Source organism: Macaca mulatta, chromosome 1 (genome assembly GCF_049350105.2).
Source record: "Macaca mulatta isolate MMU2019108-1 chromosome 1, T2T-MMU8v2.0, whole genome shotgun sequence".
NCBI lineage: Eukaryota > Metazoa > Chordata > Mammalia > Primates > Cercopithecidae > Macaca > Macaca mulatta.
Window position 1 is genome coordinate 74,440,756 of NC_133406.1, and position 15,079 is coordinate 74,455,834.

The 15,079-nt window shown below is 33.8% G+C and overlaps 1 protein-coding gene across 17 annotated transcripts in view; it reads right to left on the reverse strand.

Moving 5' to 3' along the window:
* ESRRG (estrogen related receptor gamma) overlaps positions 1 to 15,079 on the reverse strand; it is a 643,479-nt gene that overhangs the window by 214,066 nt on the left and 414,334 nt on the right. The window contains exon 1 of one of the 17 annotated variants that reach the window (XM_028853228.2): positions 9,293 to 9,760. The exons of 15 other annotated variants lie outside the window; for them this stretch is intronic. In XM_028853228.2, the coding sequence (XP_028709061.1) occupies positions 9,293 to 9,348 (56 nt within the window). In that variant the 5' untranslated portion in view covers positions 9,349 to 9,760. Of the gene's footprint in view, positions 1 to 551; positions 671 to 9,292; positions 9,761 to 15,079 lie in introns of those variants that run through there. One more of the 17 variants, XM_077986939.1, reaches the window with a different exon arrangement.

Sequence of the window (15,079 nt, forward strand, 5' to 3'; positions counted from 1 at the left end):
CTCCTCTCTCTTTCTGCCAAGCTATCTGATAAACCCCCAACTAACTAACTGTATTTACACACAATCAAACATAAGTTGTATCTTCTATGCACTATAGCCAGATTCGAGTTTACCATAGGTTTTTCTGCTGTGACATTAACTTAACAAAAATGTCAGCCTCCAGTATCCCAAACTGACAACAATCAAGAAAACACTATAAAAGCACTCAACTAGAATGCACAACAAACAGAAACAAAAAGAAAAACAAATATAAAAAGTTGAAGGCAATCTCTTTGGAATTCAGAGGGAAAATGAACTGTACACTGTATGCAAATATGGGTGAATATCATGCACTTACCTTTTACCAAAGTAAATGACCCTTTAATAAAACAGATGAATAGAAACAGAAATTGTGAGAAAATACTGCTGGGATAGAGGAAGGGAAGGTGTTTAGGAAAGTGTTTTAGAACTGAGCAGGCATTCCCCCCACACTTCAGGTTATCTCAATGTGGCAGCAGAGAAGTTCTATAACGTAAGCAAAGGAAGACAATAGACAATATCACCGAACTTACCCCAGAAACTGAAGACAAGATAGAAAGCAAGGCTGTCACATATGGTGACCACATTCTCAGGATAGATTTTCCAATCATTAAAACCCTCATAAATGCTCTAGACATTAAAGTTTTGTTCACTATAAGAAAATAAAGAAATAAAAAAATACAATTTGAGTTTTTAACCTCTTATTATTTGTCTTATTCTTCAGACTTAACCAACTGAATAGTTCAATATAAAGGCATGAAAAAAGAATCATCATTCACATTAAAGTAAATAGATGATCTGTTCTCCATTTCTATCTATTAATAAATGCTTAAACTAGTTCATGGCTCATATGAATTGAAAGACACACCTAATCATTTATGGATAGTACTTTGGAGCATGAAAGATATAACAATGACATTTCTAGACATAAGAGAAATCAGAAATCTACTTGAATGACTGAGTAACAACAAAATCCTGACCCTAGGAAAGAATCTCTGCCTGAGCTTCTGTGCATACATTGTCCATTTGTTCCTCACCTCCCTTTGCTGAATGACTAAGAGAGAACAGAAAAAGGCGGCCACATGCTCCCACCTGAGCCCAACTCCTGATGCTGTCTAGACTCCAAGAACAGAATGAGCCTTCCTTTAGATGTGTAGAGCAATAAGATGAATTAGCCAAGTGTGTAGTTCAGTACAATTCAGCTGATGGTTGCTTTTCCATCTGTGACACTATGATCCCATGACTGATGAGGCAGGTCTCATTCAAGTCTATGGATAAAAGGGATGCTTCCGTCATTTCATAGGACCCAGCACCAACTGTATACAGTCACTTTGTCATAGGAAAAAGACATGGTTCTCACCAACCATATCCATCTTTCCCTTTCTTTGGTCATGAACGGTTGGTTACGGGTATGATATTCCTCCTCAAAATATCTGATCTGTTTTAATGAATTAATGGCTGAAAAGAAATTAAAAATTGTCAGAATATTCTTTTATTTATTGAAAAATGAGTACAATTTAACATGCCTATCTTACATTTTTGGAGAAGTTGATGTACTAGGATACTTTAGAATTATGGAGGGCAAAGGGCAATCAATTGAACAACCTCACAGTTTATTATTTTTTTCTCTTTAATGAATACCTCAGTCTATAATTTTTTATATGACCTGCTATTTTGGTTAATGTTGGATGCAGTTCTGGATATATGATTAATATGCAGTTACTATTATTTTCAAAGCAATGTAAGTTCTTATAAATATTGTTACATAATAACTGCCTTGAAAAGTATCATTTTAAGACGTTTTAACTCACATTGTGAGTATGAAAAAAATATATATTTCTTTAACGAGTCCTTTGTTCAAATTCTCAAAAGCCATGAAAAATGAGTAACATCTTTCTAGAGTAGATGAAAAAGGAATTATCATTTACAAAGATATTGTTCTGATCATGGGAAAAAAAAGAATTTACTGTGCTTCTGCCTATTTTCTGTGCATAAGTTCTTAATTTACGTTTTAATTTTCTTTTTTTGCATATTGAATATGCCATACAAAATGAAAGCGTAAGTTTTTTTTCTTTTCCAGAAAATGTATGCAAAGTGCAACAAAAAGAGGTGTTCCCTGATAAAGGTGGATTGTCCATGTTCCTTTGGATTCTCCCCTTCTTTAAGTTTTTATTTACTTCACAAATAAGAGCAACTGAGGTTCACTACTTCAGAGACTTTTGTCTTTCTAATCCTATTTTACTTTCAGGGTAGTAGAAAAATTTCGACAAGCCTAAGTTATTCTCTTTTTTTTTTTCTTGGAAACTTATTGTTATCTATGCTATCTGTATTCCTACAGTTCATTTTTAAAGATAAGTAAGCAAGCAAGTTGTTTTTTCATTACATTTATACTAGCCATCAATCTGATATGAGAATTTACTGGTAGGTTCCCTTTTATTTAGTACCATCTTAGCCAACTGTTTGCAGGGAAGGTGTATAATGAAACAAAGTTAAATTGACACGTCTGTGATATGCCTGACAGTCCTCAGTATGCCCAATATTAATTTGTTTTCTTTGGCTAGGTAAGTCTTGCCAAAGCATATTACACATAATGTGTACTTCCAACCAAAATGATGAAAAGTATATATGAAATTTTGTTTCACTCAAAGAAAAATGAGAAGTCACAGAGGAATATATATGACAAAGATTATTTTTTATAATTAAAATATAAATGTACTTTTCAGTTCTTTTAGAATTTAATCTAATCTGAAATAGGTTCCCTGTAAGTTTTGGCAATTTAATAAGTATTTAAAAATTTTAAATGCCAAAACCAAGTGTTTTCCTTTTCTATATTGTGTGAAAGAACTGCATATAGTCATAGGTTGTATTTCTAATTGTTAGTGTTGTGTGTTTTATAGCTACATTGAAATGTACATAAAGATCTATGCCAGTATACTGAAATGGACTTTAATTGACCAGAAATAAGCCACTTTCTTTAAAACTGTGCCTTTTCTTTCATTGTTTTGCCTTAGTAAGTTACCTTCCAAGTATACGTGCATTGTCATAAATTAAAATGACATATCATTTGAAGAAATCAAAACATCAAAAGCAAGTTTCCCTCAAACATTTAAAAAATATTTTTAAACATTATAAGAGGAAATTTGTGTATATACACACATATATACAACACTAACTAAATCTAAACTCTCTCAATTCAATAGTTTTGGATAATTGGTTAGAAGATACATTTGGAAAACCCTGTATAATTGATTAGAAAACACATTTGGAAAATACTGAGAAATATTGTCCAAATCATAGAACAAGAAACATGTTTCACTTCTGGAAAGAAAAAGTAGAGTGGAGAGATGTGTGTGCTAAAACTCTGAATGGAAATTATTTTATTAGCTAAGGTTTCCTAGACCTTACAAAGTACAAGTCTAAAAATGAACTTGAAACAAGAATAAAAGGCCAGGTAAATCATGCAAAAGTCTGTCATTTCCTACCCTCAGATAATAAAGGAGTTAACTTTGATCTGATAGACTGGCATAAAGAAGCGGTTAGCAGAATTTTTTTAAAAACACAATAGCAGTAAATTTGTTAAAATGTTATGGAAATAAATAAAGGTAGGCAATGAATCTAGGAATTTTAAACAGAATATGAATTAGAACAAGAATTAGAATAGAAAGAGCAATTGCATAAGTGGTTTCTCTCAACACTCATTTACTAAGTAAATTCACAGACTTCTAAACTTACCTCTTAGAATAAAATTAAATAATTCTGAAATCTATAATGTACTTTATAGAAATATAATACTTATTACTTTTATATATTTGCTTTTAGAAAAAGAGCAAATGACATGTTTATGTAGTGCAGATAAATGAAATTCATATTTTGCATTTGTTTGAAAGCTATCATGCTTTACATTAAGATGTATTTGTCAGGTCCAATTGTGTAAGAAAAGAATGTAGCCAAGAGCTAATTCAAAATTGTTTCTTGGATATGGGCCCAAACCATTAAATTATACATTTAATATCAGTAGTTTCTTTCCTATTTTACAAATTATTTATGATTTCTAGATACTGAATACATGAATAACAATAACGTGAAAATTCTAAAATCAGACACAAACTGACTTACTAGGTTACCTGTTAACTGTCTAATACACACTAGTTAAATAAACTCAGTTTAAAATCAGATCTGTAAATAACTGAAATACCAATTCCAGGTTAAAATCATGCCTGACAAATTTAACTGGCAACTAACTGATTAGAATAATGCTTGAGATCTATTTTATTATATAAATGCACATGAATACTTTTAGCAGCATATGTATAATCTACACAGATTACCTCTTCCCATATACATGCATATTTCACATGCATACTATACATGCACACAAAGATACTCCTGTGTATCCTATTGACTGCTTTGAGTTTAAAGGACCATGTGTGTATTTATTTATTCATAATATTATAGATCATGTATATCCACATATACATGGCTATCAAAAAAATCAATGACAAAACATACAAAAGGCAATGGAAAGATTGTCAAGCGGCAGAGATGCTTGGTGTCATCCTTGCACTATCAAATATACACATAAGTATGATTGGAGAAAGAGAGGCTAAATATTTCACTGTCAGAGAATGTAGAGAACTGCAATTCATTTCTATCTCTTGTGCTTTAGGACAATGACAATTTAATACAATGCCAGTGGATGTAAAAGAGATAAAAACTGAACAAACTGGGCCAGTATAATCAAAGATTTTTCTCCAGAGAGCTGGCTAGGGCCGGAGCTCATATGCACTTACAACAGATCAACATTGTATTGTTTCTCTCTTCCATGAATTTGCTGTGAAGCAAAATTCAGAGCAAAGCTTAAGTGCTGCAATGATTCTAAAGTTCTGTTGAGATCCCTCAGACCCTCTCCTCTTATTTCTAAAAGCTGGATAGGTGATGCTAAAAAGTTTATTTGATATTAATTGGTTTAATAGAAATCATTGCTATTAATTGTCATTTGTATGAAAAAGTATCTCTCGTCAGCATATAATTTATTTTATAAAATAATATAAAGCAAAACCTTCAGTGCTTAACATCACTTTACAAGTAAGACAAAGAAATATTTTGTTTAGTCATTGGGCTAAAACAAATGTTGAGGAATTTTTCGTAAGTGATACGCACTTGAGATTGGGCATTATGCCTACCTTCCAAAAGAACGGTTTCTTCTTTGTCTGTAATTCTTACAGGAGTGAGGTATTGTGAAAGTATTGTTAAATAGAATCATAGAGAAGTTAGCTGCCCTCTTTGATGAATAGCACCAGGTATCTAAAATTAATTGCAAAAGTATGGCCCGGCTAATGAGATGGTCCTTATCTTTTCTCAGCACAGGAAGCACAAGTATTTTTCTGCTGGCTCAATATTTTAGGCAAATGCCTAAAGTGTTATTAACTAAGTAAGAAAAAAACTGATTAAAATATCCCAAAGAAATAAATTATTATAAATTGTAAAATCTGAAAAATTTAGAGTTAAAACTGATTTCCTGCATTATTTTTAAACCTTCTTTTCTTTTCTTTTTTCACTTTAAAAAGAACAACAACAACAAAATCTTTCCTCCTGCTTCTATTAGCATTTTTAAAAGCTGAATTAATTACTATTCTTTATAAAATGGCCAATATATATTATAGGTCAGATTAAATCAAAGAAATATATCAAAGGCTGTCAATTTAGAAAAAAAAAAAACAGAACAATGATACCTTATTTGGGGAAAACACTAGAAAAATGATCATCTATGCAAGAGAATTAATGGATATCCACAAGGGCTTTGCTAATAACATGGGTTAATTACCGCTGCAACACACTAGGCTCAGTAAATAAAGCAGCAGTGCCATAAACACATTAAGATGAGAAACCATCACTATAAGAAGAAATAGCCAACACCATCACCCTTATAGCTCTGCCCAGGAAATGGAAAGCTGTTTTTTAGTCCTTTCTATAAAAAAGGATTTTTAAACTTACCACCAAATGTGTATAGGGTAATACATAAATACCCTGACACAAAGGGCTAGTGGAAGATGGGGTACCCATCATTTATCCACCACTCCTATTCAACATATATTTCATTAACTCAGGAACACTTGTTTTTTTGTTGTTTACTTCAAGAAGAAAAATCATATGTTATATAATACTCGTCATCTGGCCACTTCAACTATATGTAGTTTGGAATATGTACAATGATTATTTAATTTTTAGGAAAATAGAATTAATCTGCTCACTTTAGTAATGTAATGGGCAAGGTTACAAGACTACAGCTCAAGAATGCTCACAACTAATTGCAGCTGGTTGTCACTTCAAGCAATTTAGAGAGAAATCATCTGAAAACCCCACCAACACCACATACCTTTAAGGCTGCAGGTGTTTTCAAGATTTGCAGGGAAAAAATAAAAAACAAACCATGAAGAAAAGTCATGTGGGCTCCAAGTCTAGAGTTTAAGTATTCTTACTCGAAAAAACAAAGTGCCTGTTCAGAGTTCTCAAATAACATCACATCTAAAGGGACTTGGCCAAGCTCTTATCATTCCCTAAATAAAAAAGAGGCATCCCCTCTGATTTTGGCTTTTTGTTGTTGTTGTTACTGTTACTGCATAAATTTTTCCTTTCTGCCTGTTTTATCACTTATAATTTGACATTATGGAATTACTTTGGGATTGTTGTATTTTTTTAAATTGGTATAGATTTAAAAAAGGAGAGATGAGAAAAAGAAAAAACATGAAAACCCTGAAACAGAGAGTGAAGCATGCAAAATAAAACTTGTGTAGCTCCAAACACGAATCTTAAAACACAAAACTCAAATTTTCAATGTCTGGACCTCAGTGACCAGGCTGAAATTTACTAAACTGTTCCCTCCTCGCCTTGTCTGTTTTGGAGTGTTTCAGTTGCCTTTCCTTCTTCCAACAGCTGTGACAACTGTTAAAACAGTCAGTAAAATTAAGTCCGCTCTATAATCCTGTAGTCAATGTTACATTTTAATCAGAGGTTGAAAGGGATTCATGTGATGAGCACACTCATTTAGAATGATTAGACTGACACATATGTCAAAATGAGCAGATATATTATTTTCATCTATTTATGCTATCAGCTATTACTGCTATTAAATGTGAAACAAGCTTTCAAGTATTATGTTCTTTAATGTGCTGGCACATTTCCTAAAATAAAAAAATACATAGTTAGAGGTTAACATTTTAAGCTCTCTTAATGGTGGTCAATAAATTGTATGAATCTTTTTAACCACCTCCAAAGCAGAAACTGTCCAATATTTTCCTCTAAAACTGTGTAACTCTGGTTTCATTTCTGTGTATACACACACGTGATGGGGTTTAACCCAGTACAATTACTATGAATATTAATAGCATGTATAAATTCTGTGGTTTATTAATTGAGACAGAGAGGCAGATGCGTTGCTTAGCGTTAGATCTTTCTGTCTGTCCAGTGAACCACGTAACCATCAGAACTGCAGGCAGACAATAAATCTGTATTTTTTAAAGATGACTTTTAATTGAGCCCAAAAGAAAGCTAGTTTGAATCTTGCGCCAAAGCCAAAAGGACATGTGCCTTGATTTCATTTAAATGCATCTGCTTTAAGAGGCTTATCTAAACGAATTATTCAAATTAGCTATAAGAAGTTAAATTCAAGGAAACTACTTCAAAAAGAAGGCTCTGGGGGATTTTAAAAGTTTGTTTTCTTTATTTATTTACAAGACAAAGTTCAGAATCTGGGCGTGCTTGGATAAGACATTCTTCCTGACACGAGGACATCTTAAACTCTCCAATTCTACAGCCCGAAGTACACTAACCTTCAAACTACACTTGAATGGGCAGTCCTACCTTTGTTTATTTTTCATTTTTATTTTTACACATCTTAAAGTTGTTTCTTCCCTTGAGTGTTTCAAACTGATGCAAGCACAGCCTTATAATCTTTCAGTTCCTCCTAAATCCATCTCTTGGCTAATATTCCCTGTGTGAGCGTGGACGTGGGTGGATGTGCATGTGTGAGCGTGCATATACACACACACTCACACTCACGCTCAAACATACAGGAGCAGCCACTGAGACTGCAAGTCACTTTTCATCTCTTAATTACAAAGCAATGCAATATGCAGTCACTAAGGACAGCTAGTGGACATCTACCTATAATGCACTACCTCATCTTCTAGAGTTTGATATTTTCTTCACAATCTATAGAGAAAAATGTTTGCCAAGGGCACTCTTTTCAGAATTATAACAGTTGGTATTACTGTAATGTGAAAGCAAAGCAATATAACTGACTCAACAGAAAGGGAGATAAACCAGTGACAGCTCTGGTGATATACTAATATTTTATCTTAACAGTAGGTTGAAATTAAGTTTATGACCTACTCATTTACACAAAAATGCCTAATTTACTTCTCGTACCCCCTACGCACTCCCCTCCTTTAGTAATCTAAATATATATTTCCATGTGCATAAAGATATTCATAAATACTAATTAAACTGCATGTAAGAACGAAAGTACTTTTCTATATTTTCTGGACACAATAAATGAGACAAATCCACACTCTGAACAGAGTTTATTTAAGAGGAAAATTTTTAAGTCACTACTGTTTCTTCTTTAGTTTTTTTTCCCCCCCTTAAATATTTATAATGTGTGAAAATCTCATGTTACCTAATGGACTGATTTGTCAGTTAAGTGCTGACTTAACGCTAACCATGCAAATAACATTATTCTAGCTCAGAATTGCATAGGGCTAGTTTTTAAATTGTTCTCTGAAGGAGAATTAGTAAATGTGCAATTTTGCCTCTAACTCTGCGCGGTAAGAAATGACAAGGAGCTGAAAATATCTGTCAAACTGCAAATACATAAGAGGCACTCAATAGTATAAATCATTTTGAATATTGTATTTTAAAACATCTTTCCTTGGGAAAATGGGTCCTAGTAAAAGATGCATTTTAACAGTTCACTAAGCATTTGTGCCAAGTGCCTATTCTTAGCACCTGAATAAGAAGTGACTGTCACACAGCTGTTTTACTGACAGTCACTGAGCTTTGCCTCAAAGGTAACATTGTAGTCAGAGAACAATTCTCGACTTACTGAATTAGGAGATCACCCTCAACACAAAAGACACAGACAGACACAAACAAGCACTCGTGCACACAAAATACCCAGGGCATTACCTGAATCAGTGTGTAAAGATACAGTCTGTCCGCCCCCACCCCCGCACCCCCACGACGAGTTTAAAAAGGAAAGAAAAAAGGTACCTACTCTTCCTCGTAGTGCAGGGGAAAAGATTCAGGAAGGCAAAGTTCTACCGAATCCATGTGCGACCGGCAACCATTATTTGTGCACCCCAGCTATAAATCAAAGTTTCCTTGACAGAGCACAGTGCAATTAACACAAATGTTCTCCTAGTGACAAGCCTATAGGCACAGCCAGTTGGGACCAAAGCTCTCACACTCTCCTAATCAAGGACTTAAAGCCCCGATTGGAGCTTATTAATATGAAGTAGGGCTTTACATATGCAGTCCCACCGGCCCAGCCGCGCAGCCGATTGGGGGGCCTCTGCCCAATCAGGAGGGAGGCGACGGGAGGCTGCACGGAGCGAGAGGAGCCAGGCAGGTAGGCAGGGTGCAGAGAGCCGAAGGGGGCTGGAAACTGAGAGTGGGCAGAGAAAAAGGGAGCGGAGAAGGGAGCGGTTGAAACGCTCCCAATACACACTCTCGGGTTTGATTTTTTTTTTTCCTCCCTTCTCTCTCTCTCTCTCTTTTTTTTTTCTTCTGGGAAGCTACAAAAGAAACATAACTAACTTAACTCTCTAAGCACTGGAGGGATTTGCCTTTGATTTCTAACCTAAGATCTCTTTTGCCTTGAAAAGGAGAACTCACGCAGACTCTCAGTTAATTTGGGAAAGGATTCTGCGGAAGGTAGAGAATTAAGTTTGTCCTGCCGTTGTCTGTGTTTTGATTACACCGGGGGCTGCTGTTTATTTGGTGCTGTACTTTCTCATGTATTCCTAATCATGTCTTTTCCTGTTTTCCTGATGTATGCTGGGCATTAAAAATAATAATAATAAAGACATTCTTCTAAATTGTTTGAGCATGTGAACTGGGATCGTCATCTCTGAGGTGGAATGCAGTTTTACACAACTACAGAAGAGGAAACAGTGACAATACAATTTGAGAGAATGCCTAAGTAAATTATATGTGTAAACCTTTCTATACCTGCGACTGTCTCTTTACGTGTAGATACAACGCATAGCTTTTCAAAACAAAGGTAAACAACCGCAGGACAAATTGGCTTCTTCAGTTTTAGGGGTGGGGAGACTGAGGGTTGTGGGGGTAAATAGCGAATTAAATCTCTCTCAATGCATTTTGACAAAATAAAGAGAGCATTTTTTTTTTTTTTTTTTTGTAGGGAGAGCATTACTAAACAGTGCACTAAAAGTATTCTTAATTATTTGTATATATTTCAGTACAAGCTTCCAAACTAGGAGGCATATAATTATATATATGATTTTACCCAAAACATCCTGCTTTCAAATAAAACACCGTGTACATATTTGTTTCTATACATAAGGCACCCTATATGCTTTAAAAAAATAAACCCAGAAACATTTTATAAACCATCACACAGTCTGGTCACTATAAGAACTAGTTTCAAACAGATAATAATTTACAAAACTAAGAATTCTCAATCAAAAGTGTTCAAAAAATAAATAAATAAAAGGAGGATATAAGAGGACAAGTGTGTTTTTTCCTCCTTTAATTGTGTATACCGTGTCTTTAATTTCCATATAACAAAGAGTTTGCTTAGGTCCTATTTTAATCTACAGGATTTTTTTATACTAGCAAATGTACATTGGAATAGATACCAGCTATTTATGGCGAAGAGATAACTGCTACCTTATGGAGAGTGAAAAACCCACAATTTTGATATAATTCAGCTCTACTGCTTATCAACCTTTTATGTCTTAAGTCCTACATGATAGAAATAGGATAATCTTTGAGATCAAAATAAATTAGTTCAGATATTCATCGTGTGTTAAATTCACTAAATTAGGACTCAACTCCCTCAACCCTCTCAAATTTTCTAGGTCTTAAAAAAAACAAAACACTAAAATAGAGCAGCCACATTAAAATTCAGAATATAAAAATGACAGACATGATTTGGTCCCCCCACAGAAGAAAGCAATTTCACTGCCTTGTATTTAGCTATATCTAAGATATAGGCCTGATTACTTTTATTTGTGTTCTAAATGCATACAAAGTTTCTAGATCAGAACTCACATAGCAAAAACGGTGCCTCAGAATACTGTATAAAAGCAGGTAGTAAAAGCTTAATTACCAGTAGCATTATGCTGTCTATATTGTTAAATGTGAACTCTGCAATTAAGATGTAAATTTGGTTGTGAGCAGTGAATTAAAAGAGCTTTGAGATGTAGAAGAAAATCCAAGCATTCTGCAGACACTGAGAGAGAAAAAAATTGTCTATTCAATCTCAAATAAGACATGTAATCATTTTACAATTAAAAAAATAAATAAAACAGGCATTTTGCAAAAGAAAGAAGATTTTTCTAAAATACACTCAAAGAAATATGGAAGCTAATACTGCATTACAAAGACAGAAAAACATCCTTTGATTCATATGGTTACTATCTTGATTTCTGAATAAACTAAAATTCTCAGGGTAATTAATAGATTCAATTGTACATACTTTAAAAAAGATATACCAAAAAAAAAAAAAAAAACAGAAACTTTCCTTCCTGGTTTGACTATGGATATTTCTGTAAAAAATATAAATTATTTAATGTACTCAATGCATCTGAATGTACTCAAAGAACGCACTCCGATTTTGCACCTGTGCAGAATCCTGTACTGTGTTCAGTTTCTTTGCATTATCATGCTGTGACAGAACCTGTTTATTACTCCTTTGAAATGGCTTTTTAAAGACAAGATTTGTAGTGTATTTACCAGTGGACCTCAAGTCACCAAATTTCATACAAGTGATCTTTGATTTCCCATAATTTTCTTATTTCCCTTTGGGTACTTATTTGCCCTCATTATGATCCATTTGACTTCACTGGTGTATATTTTTAAAGATATTTAGACTCATACTTATGTGTAAGTCTTTTTGCTGTGCTCACAGAGATACATGTACAAACATACACAGTATCATCCCCACTGATTTTTCACTAACCATATTTCATCTACGCAAGGTGCAGTGTTCACTGAGCTCACTGCTTTCTGAGTGATCAGACATGTACCAGGTTTGTAGAGTTGGATGTTTTCCCCTTGGGATCAAAGTATCACCTGTACAATTCAAGGACCTAAAGACTATACTTACTGTCTTGAATCCAATTTAACCAATTTAAATTTTTTTTAAAAAAATCCTCTTCACTAAACTTGTGAGACAGCTTCCAGAACCTTTTACAAATACACAGCTCAGTCATCTCAAGAAACTTCCCTGGTCCCAGATTTTTCTCACCTTGAAGGAGAAAACAATGGATAATCATGGGAAATAAATGCACCATGAGTAATACTGAACTTAAACCTTCAAGAATCTCAATTACAAAAAATCTGGAAAAAAAACAAACAGATAAACAGCCTAGGATACACATATATTTCCAGTCTATACACTTCACAATCTTACCACAAGGAGTCTACCCAAATCAAGAAAAACTGAACCAAACAAAAGGATCTCTCACGATTGTTCTACAAAGAATATTAATAAATTAGTTAATATCAGTCTATTATGCATCAGACTCTTAGTGTATACATAGTTTCAATCTCTTCTTCCTGAAATAATGCAGTCATAAATATCCAAATAAATTCATTTTCAGTCCCAACTAATGTAGTCACCAAGCAGAGAATATACTTCATTTCTATTTCAAAGCACAGAATGAAAACAAGCAAAACTCAAGTGGAAACAACAGGAAGATTCTTATAGTCGTATGCACCAGACATTTTACTACATTTAAGTCAGAATCATTTCCTGCAACATTCTAACTAGGAATTCTTATGTTGCTAGAAGGTGATGAGAAATGCTTGCTGTTATTGCATATTAACAGCTATATTTAGCTCCTACCTTTCTTTTCTGAAAATTAACAGGACTAACCTGCTTTAAAATGTTCAAGTTTATCACTGTCATTTTTGAAGCAAGTTTTTTTTTTTTTATATTGCGCATTCATCATTTGTTAAATATGTAAAACTAAACAAGGCATAACAAATTTAGATTTTCAAATTGCCTTGTAATCTTTCCTCAGGAGTATAAAATCTTTGAAAAGCTGTTTAACTTTTTGAACTATTTTCCCTGCTGTTTTAAATGTATCATATATAGTATAATATACCATCCTACAAAAAGCAAACCAAGACAATTACTAACTACTATCTTTAACTCCAAAAGAAAACCTTGGGAAAAGAACCTAAAATGACAAGCAAAGCACCAGGCTCCCTTGTACTCCTCATGAGCTGTGTGGCTATGGGCAGGTCACCTCACTTATCTGTCCCTCATTTCCTCATCTGAGAATTGGGATTTCCTTTGTGCTATAAACCTGCTTAAGAACACACCTTTCCCACTGAGAACATGCAGACTTCTTTCGAAGTCAGGATGACTACTTTACACTATATTACCACCAGCCCTCTATCAATTCATCATTCCTCATTTCCTGTTGCCTTTCATTTCTAGGGCACAGGCTTTGATATTTAAATTATTGTCTCGATTGGCAAGAAGCAATCATTTCTACTGAAAGTGATCGCTTCCACAGAAGCACTAATAAAAACCTTTCCTTTTGACAAACCTCTTGTCCTATAAATCCATCCCATTCCCAAATTATGGAGTCTATATATAAAAAAAGCCCATTCTCTGGGGAGCAACTATCTCACCTCCATAACACACTAAACTCTTTCCCACTGTGTTTCTGAAAGCTGAAGAGGGAGGGAAAAAGAATCAGAGAAAGACAGAAAAACTAATAGAGGCAATTCAGTTTCCGTTTAATTAATTCAGGATTATTTCATTTTCATTTTGTCAAACTAATAATACACATGGTGAAATGTCAGTAAAAATTAAATTATAAACTACAGTAGCTCCAATGGGAAAACTGACTTTAGTTAGGTTGTATTTCCATTATACTTGCCCTGGTAAGATACCAAATGCATTTCATAGTATCCTACAAGCTTTCTATAATCTGCATAGCATGTATTTACAGAGCAATAGTTAACGTTTTGAGATTATACATTAATAAACGAGTTGCAGTTATATTCCTTCCTGAATGTTAAGCACCATGAGCTAAATGCAGAAAACATTCAAGGTCAATGTCCCGTTTTAGACCTTTTCAGGCAGCTGTAATATTATGATAATCAAGCTTAAAATATTCCTATAGAAAGAGTAAATTAGCCTTTTCACTTGAAAGATGATTATGATAAACAATAAACCTAAGAGAGGACAAAATCCCTATTTTTAAAAGCCATAAATTGTTGACTCAATCATGTGTGTGATAGTGTTGTCCAAAATAAAGGGTAGCTTAACTCTGAGAGGAAGGTGGAGGGAGTAGTAGAGAAGGAGGGGGAAGTGGAACACACATGACAGATTCCAGAATAAGCAATCCATGCTTTGATACCAGTAAAATGATCAAATTACCCATCCTAACCACCCCATTCAACACATAATATATTTGAGTCTAAAATATATATATCATAAAACATCAAAAAAAGCACAATGTATTTTTTTCCTGACATATATGGATATTCAATACAAGTTTAAAAACTCGCTTTTCCTGTGGCTTGTGTTAATCCTTTTGTCCGAATTTTCAAAGGACTAGTGAAAAAAAAAATAAGATATTAACATCTGGTATCCATATAAACAGGTTTAAAGAGTTATCCTTTTTTTTTTTTTTTTTTTTTTTTTTGATGTTTGAACTCTCTGACACACTTCTAAGATTACTTTTTATAGATGACTATGTTTGGTAACAGTCTCCTTCCCCCAATCAAGGCAAATTAATTAGAGGTGTGTGTTTGTCATACCTGGAAGAAGGTTTTAGAGTAAGGGATTACAGGT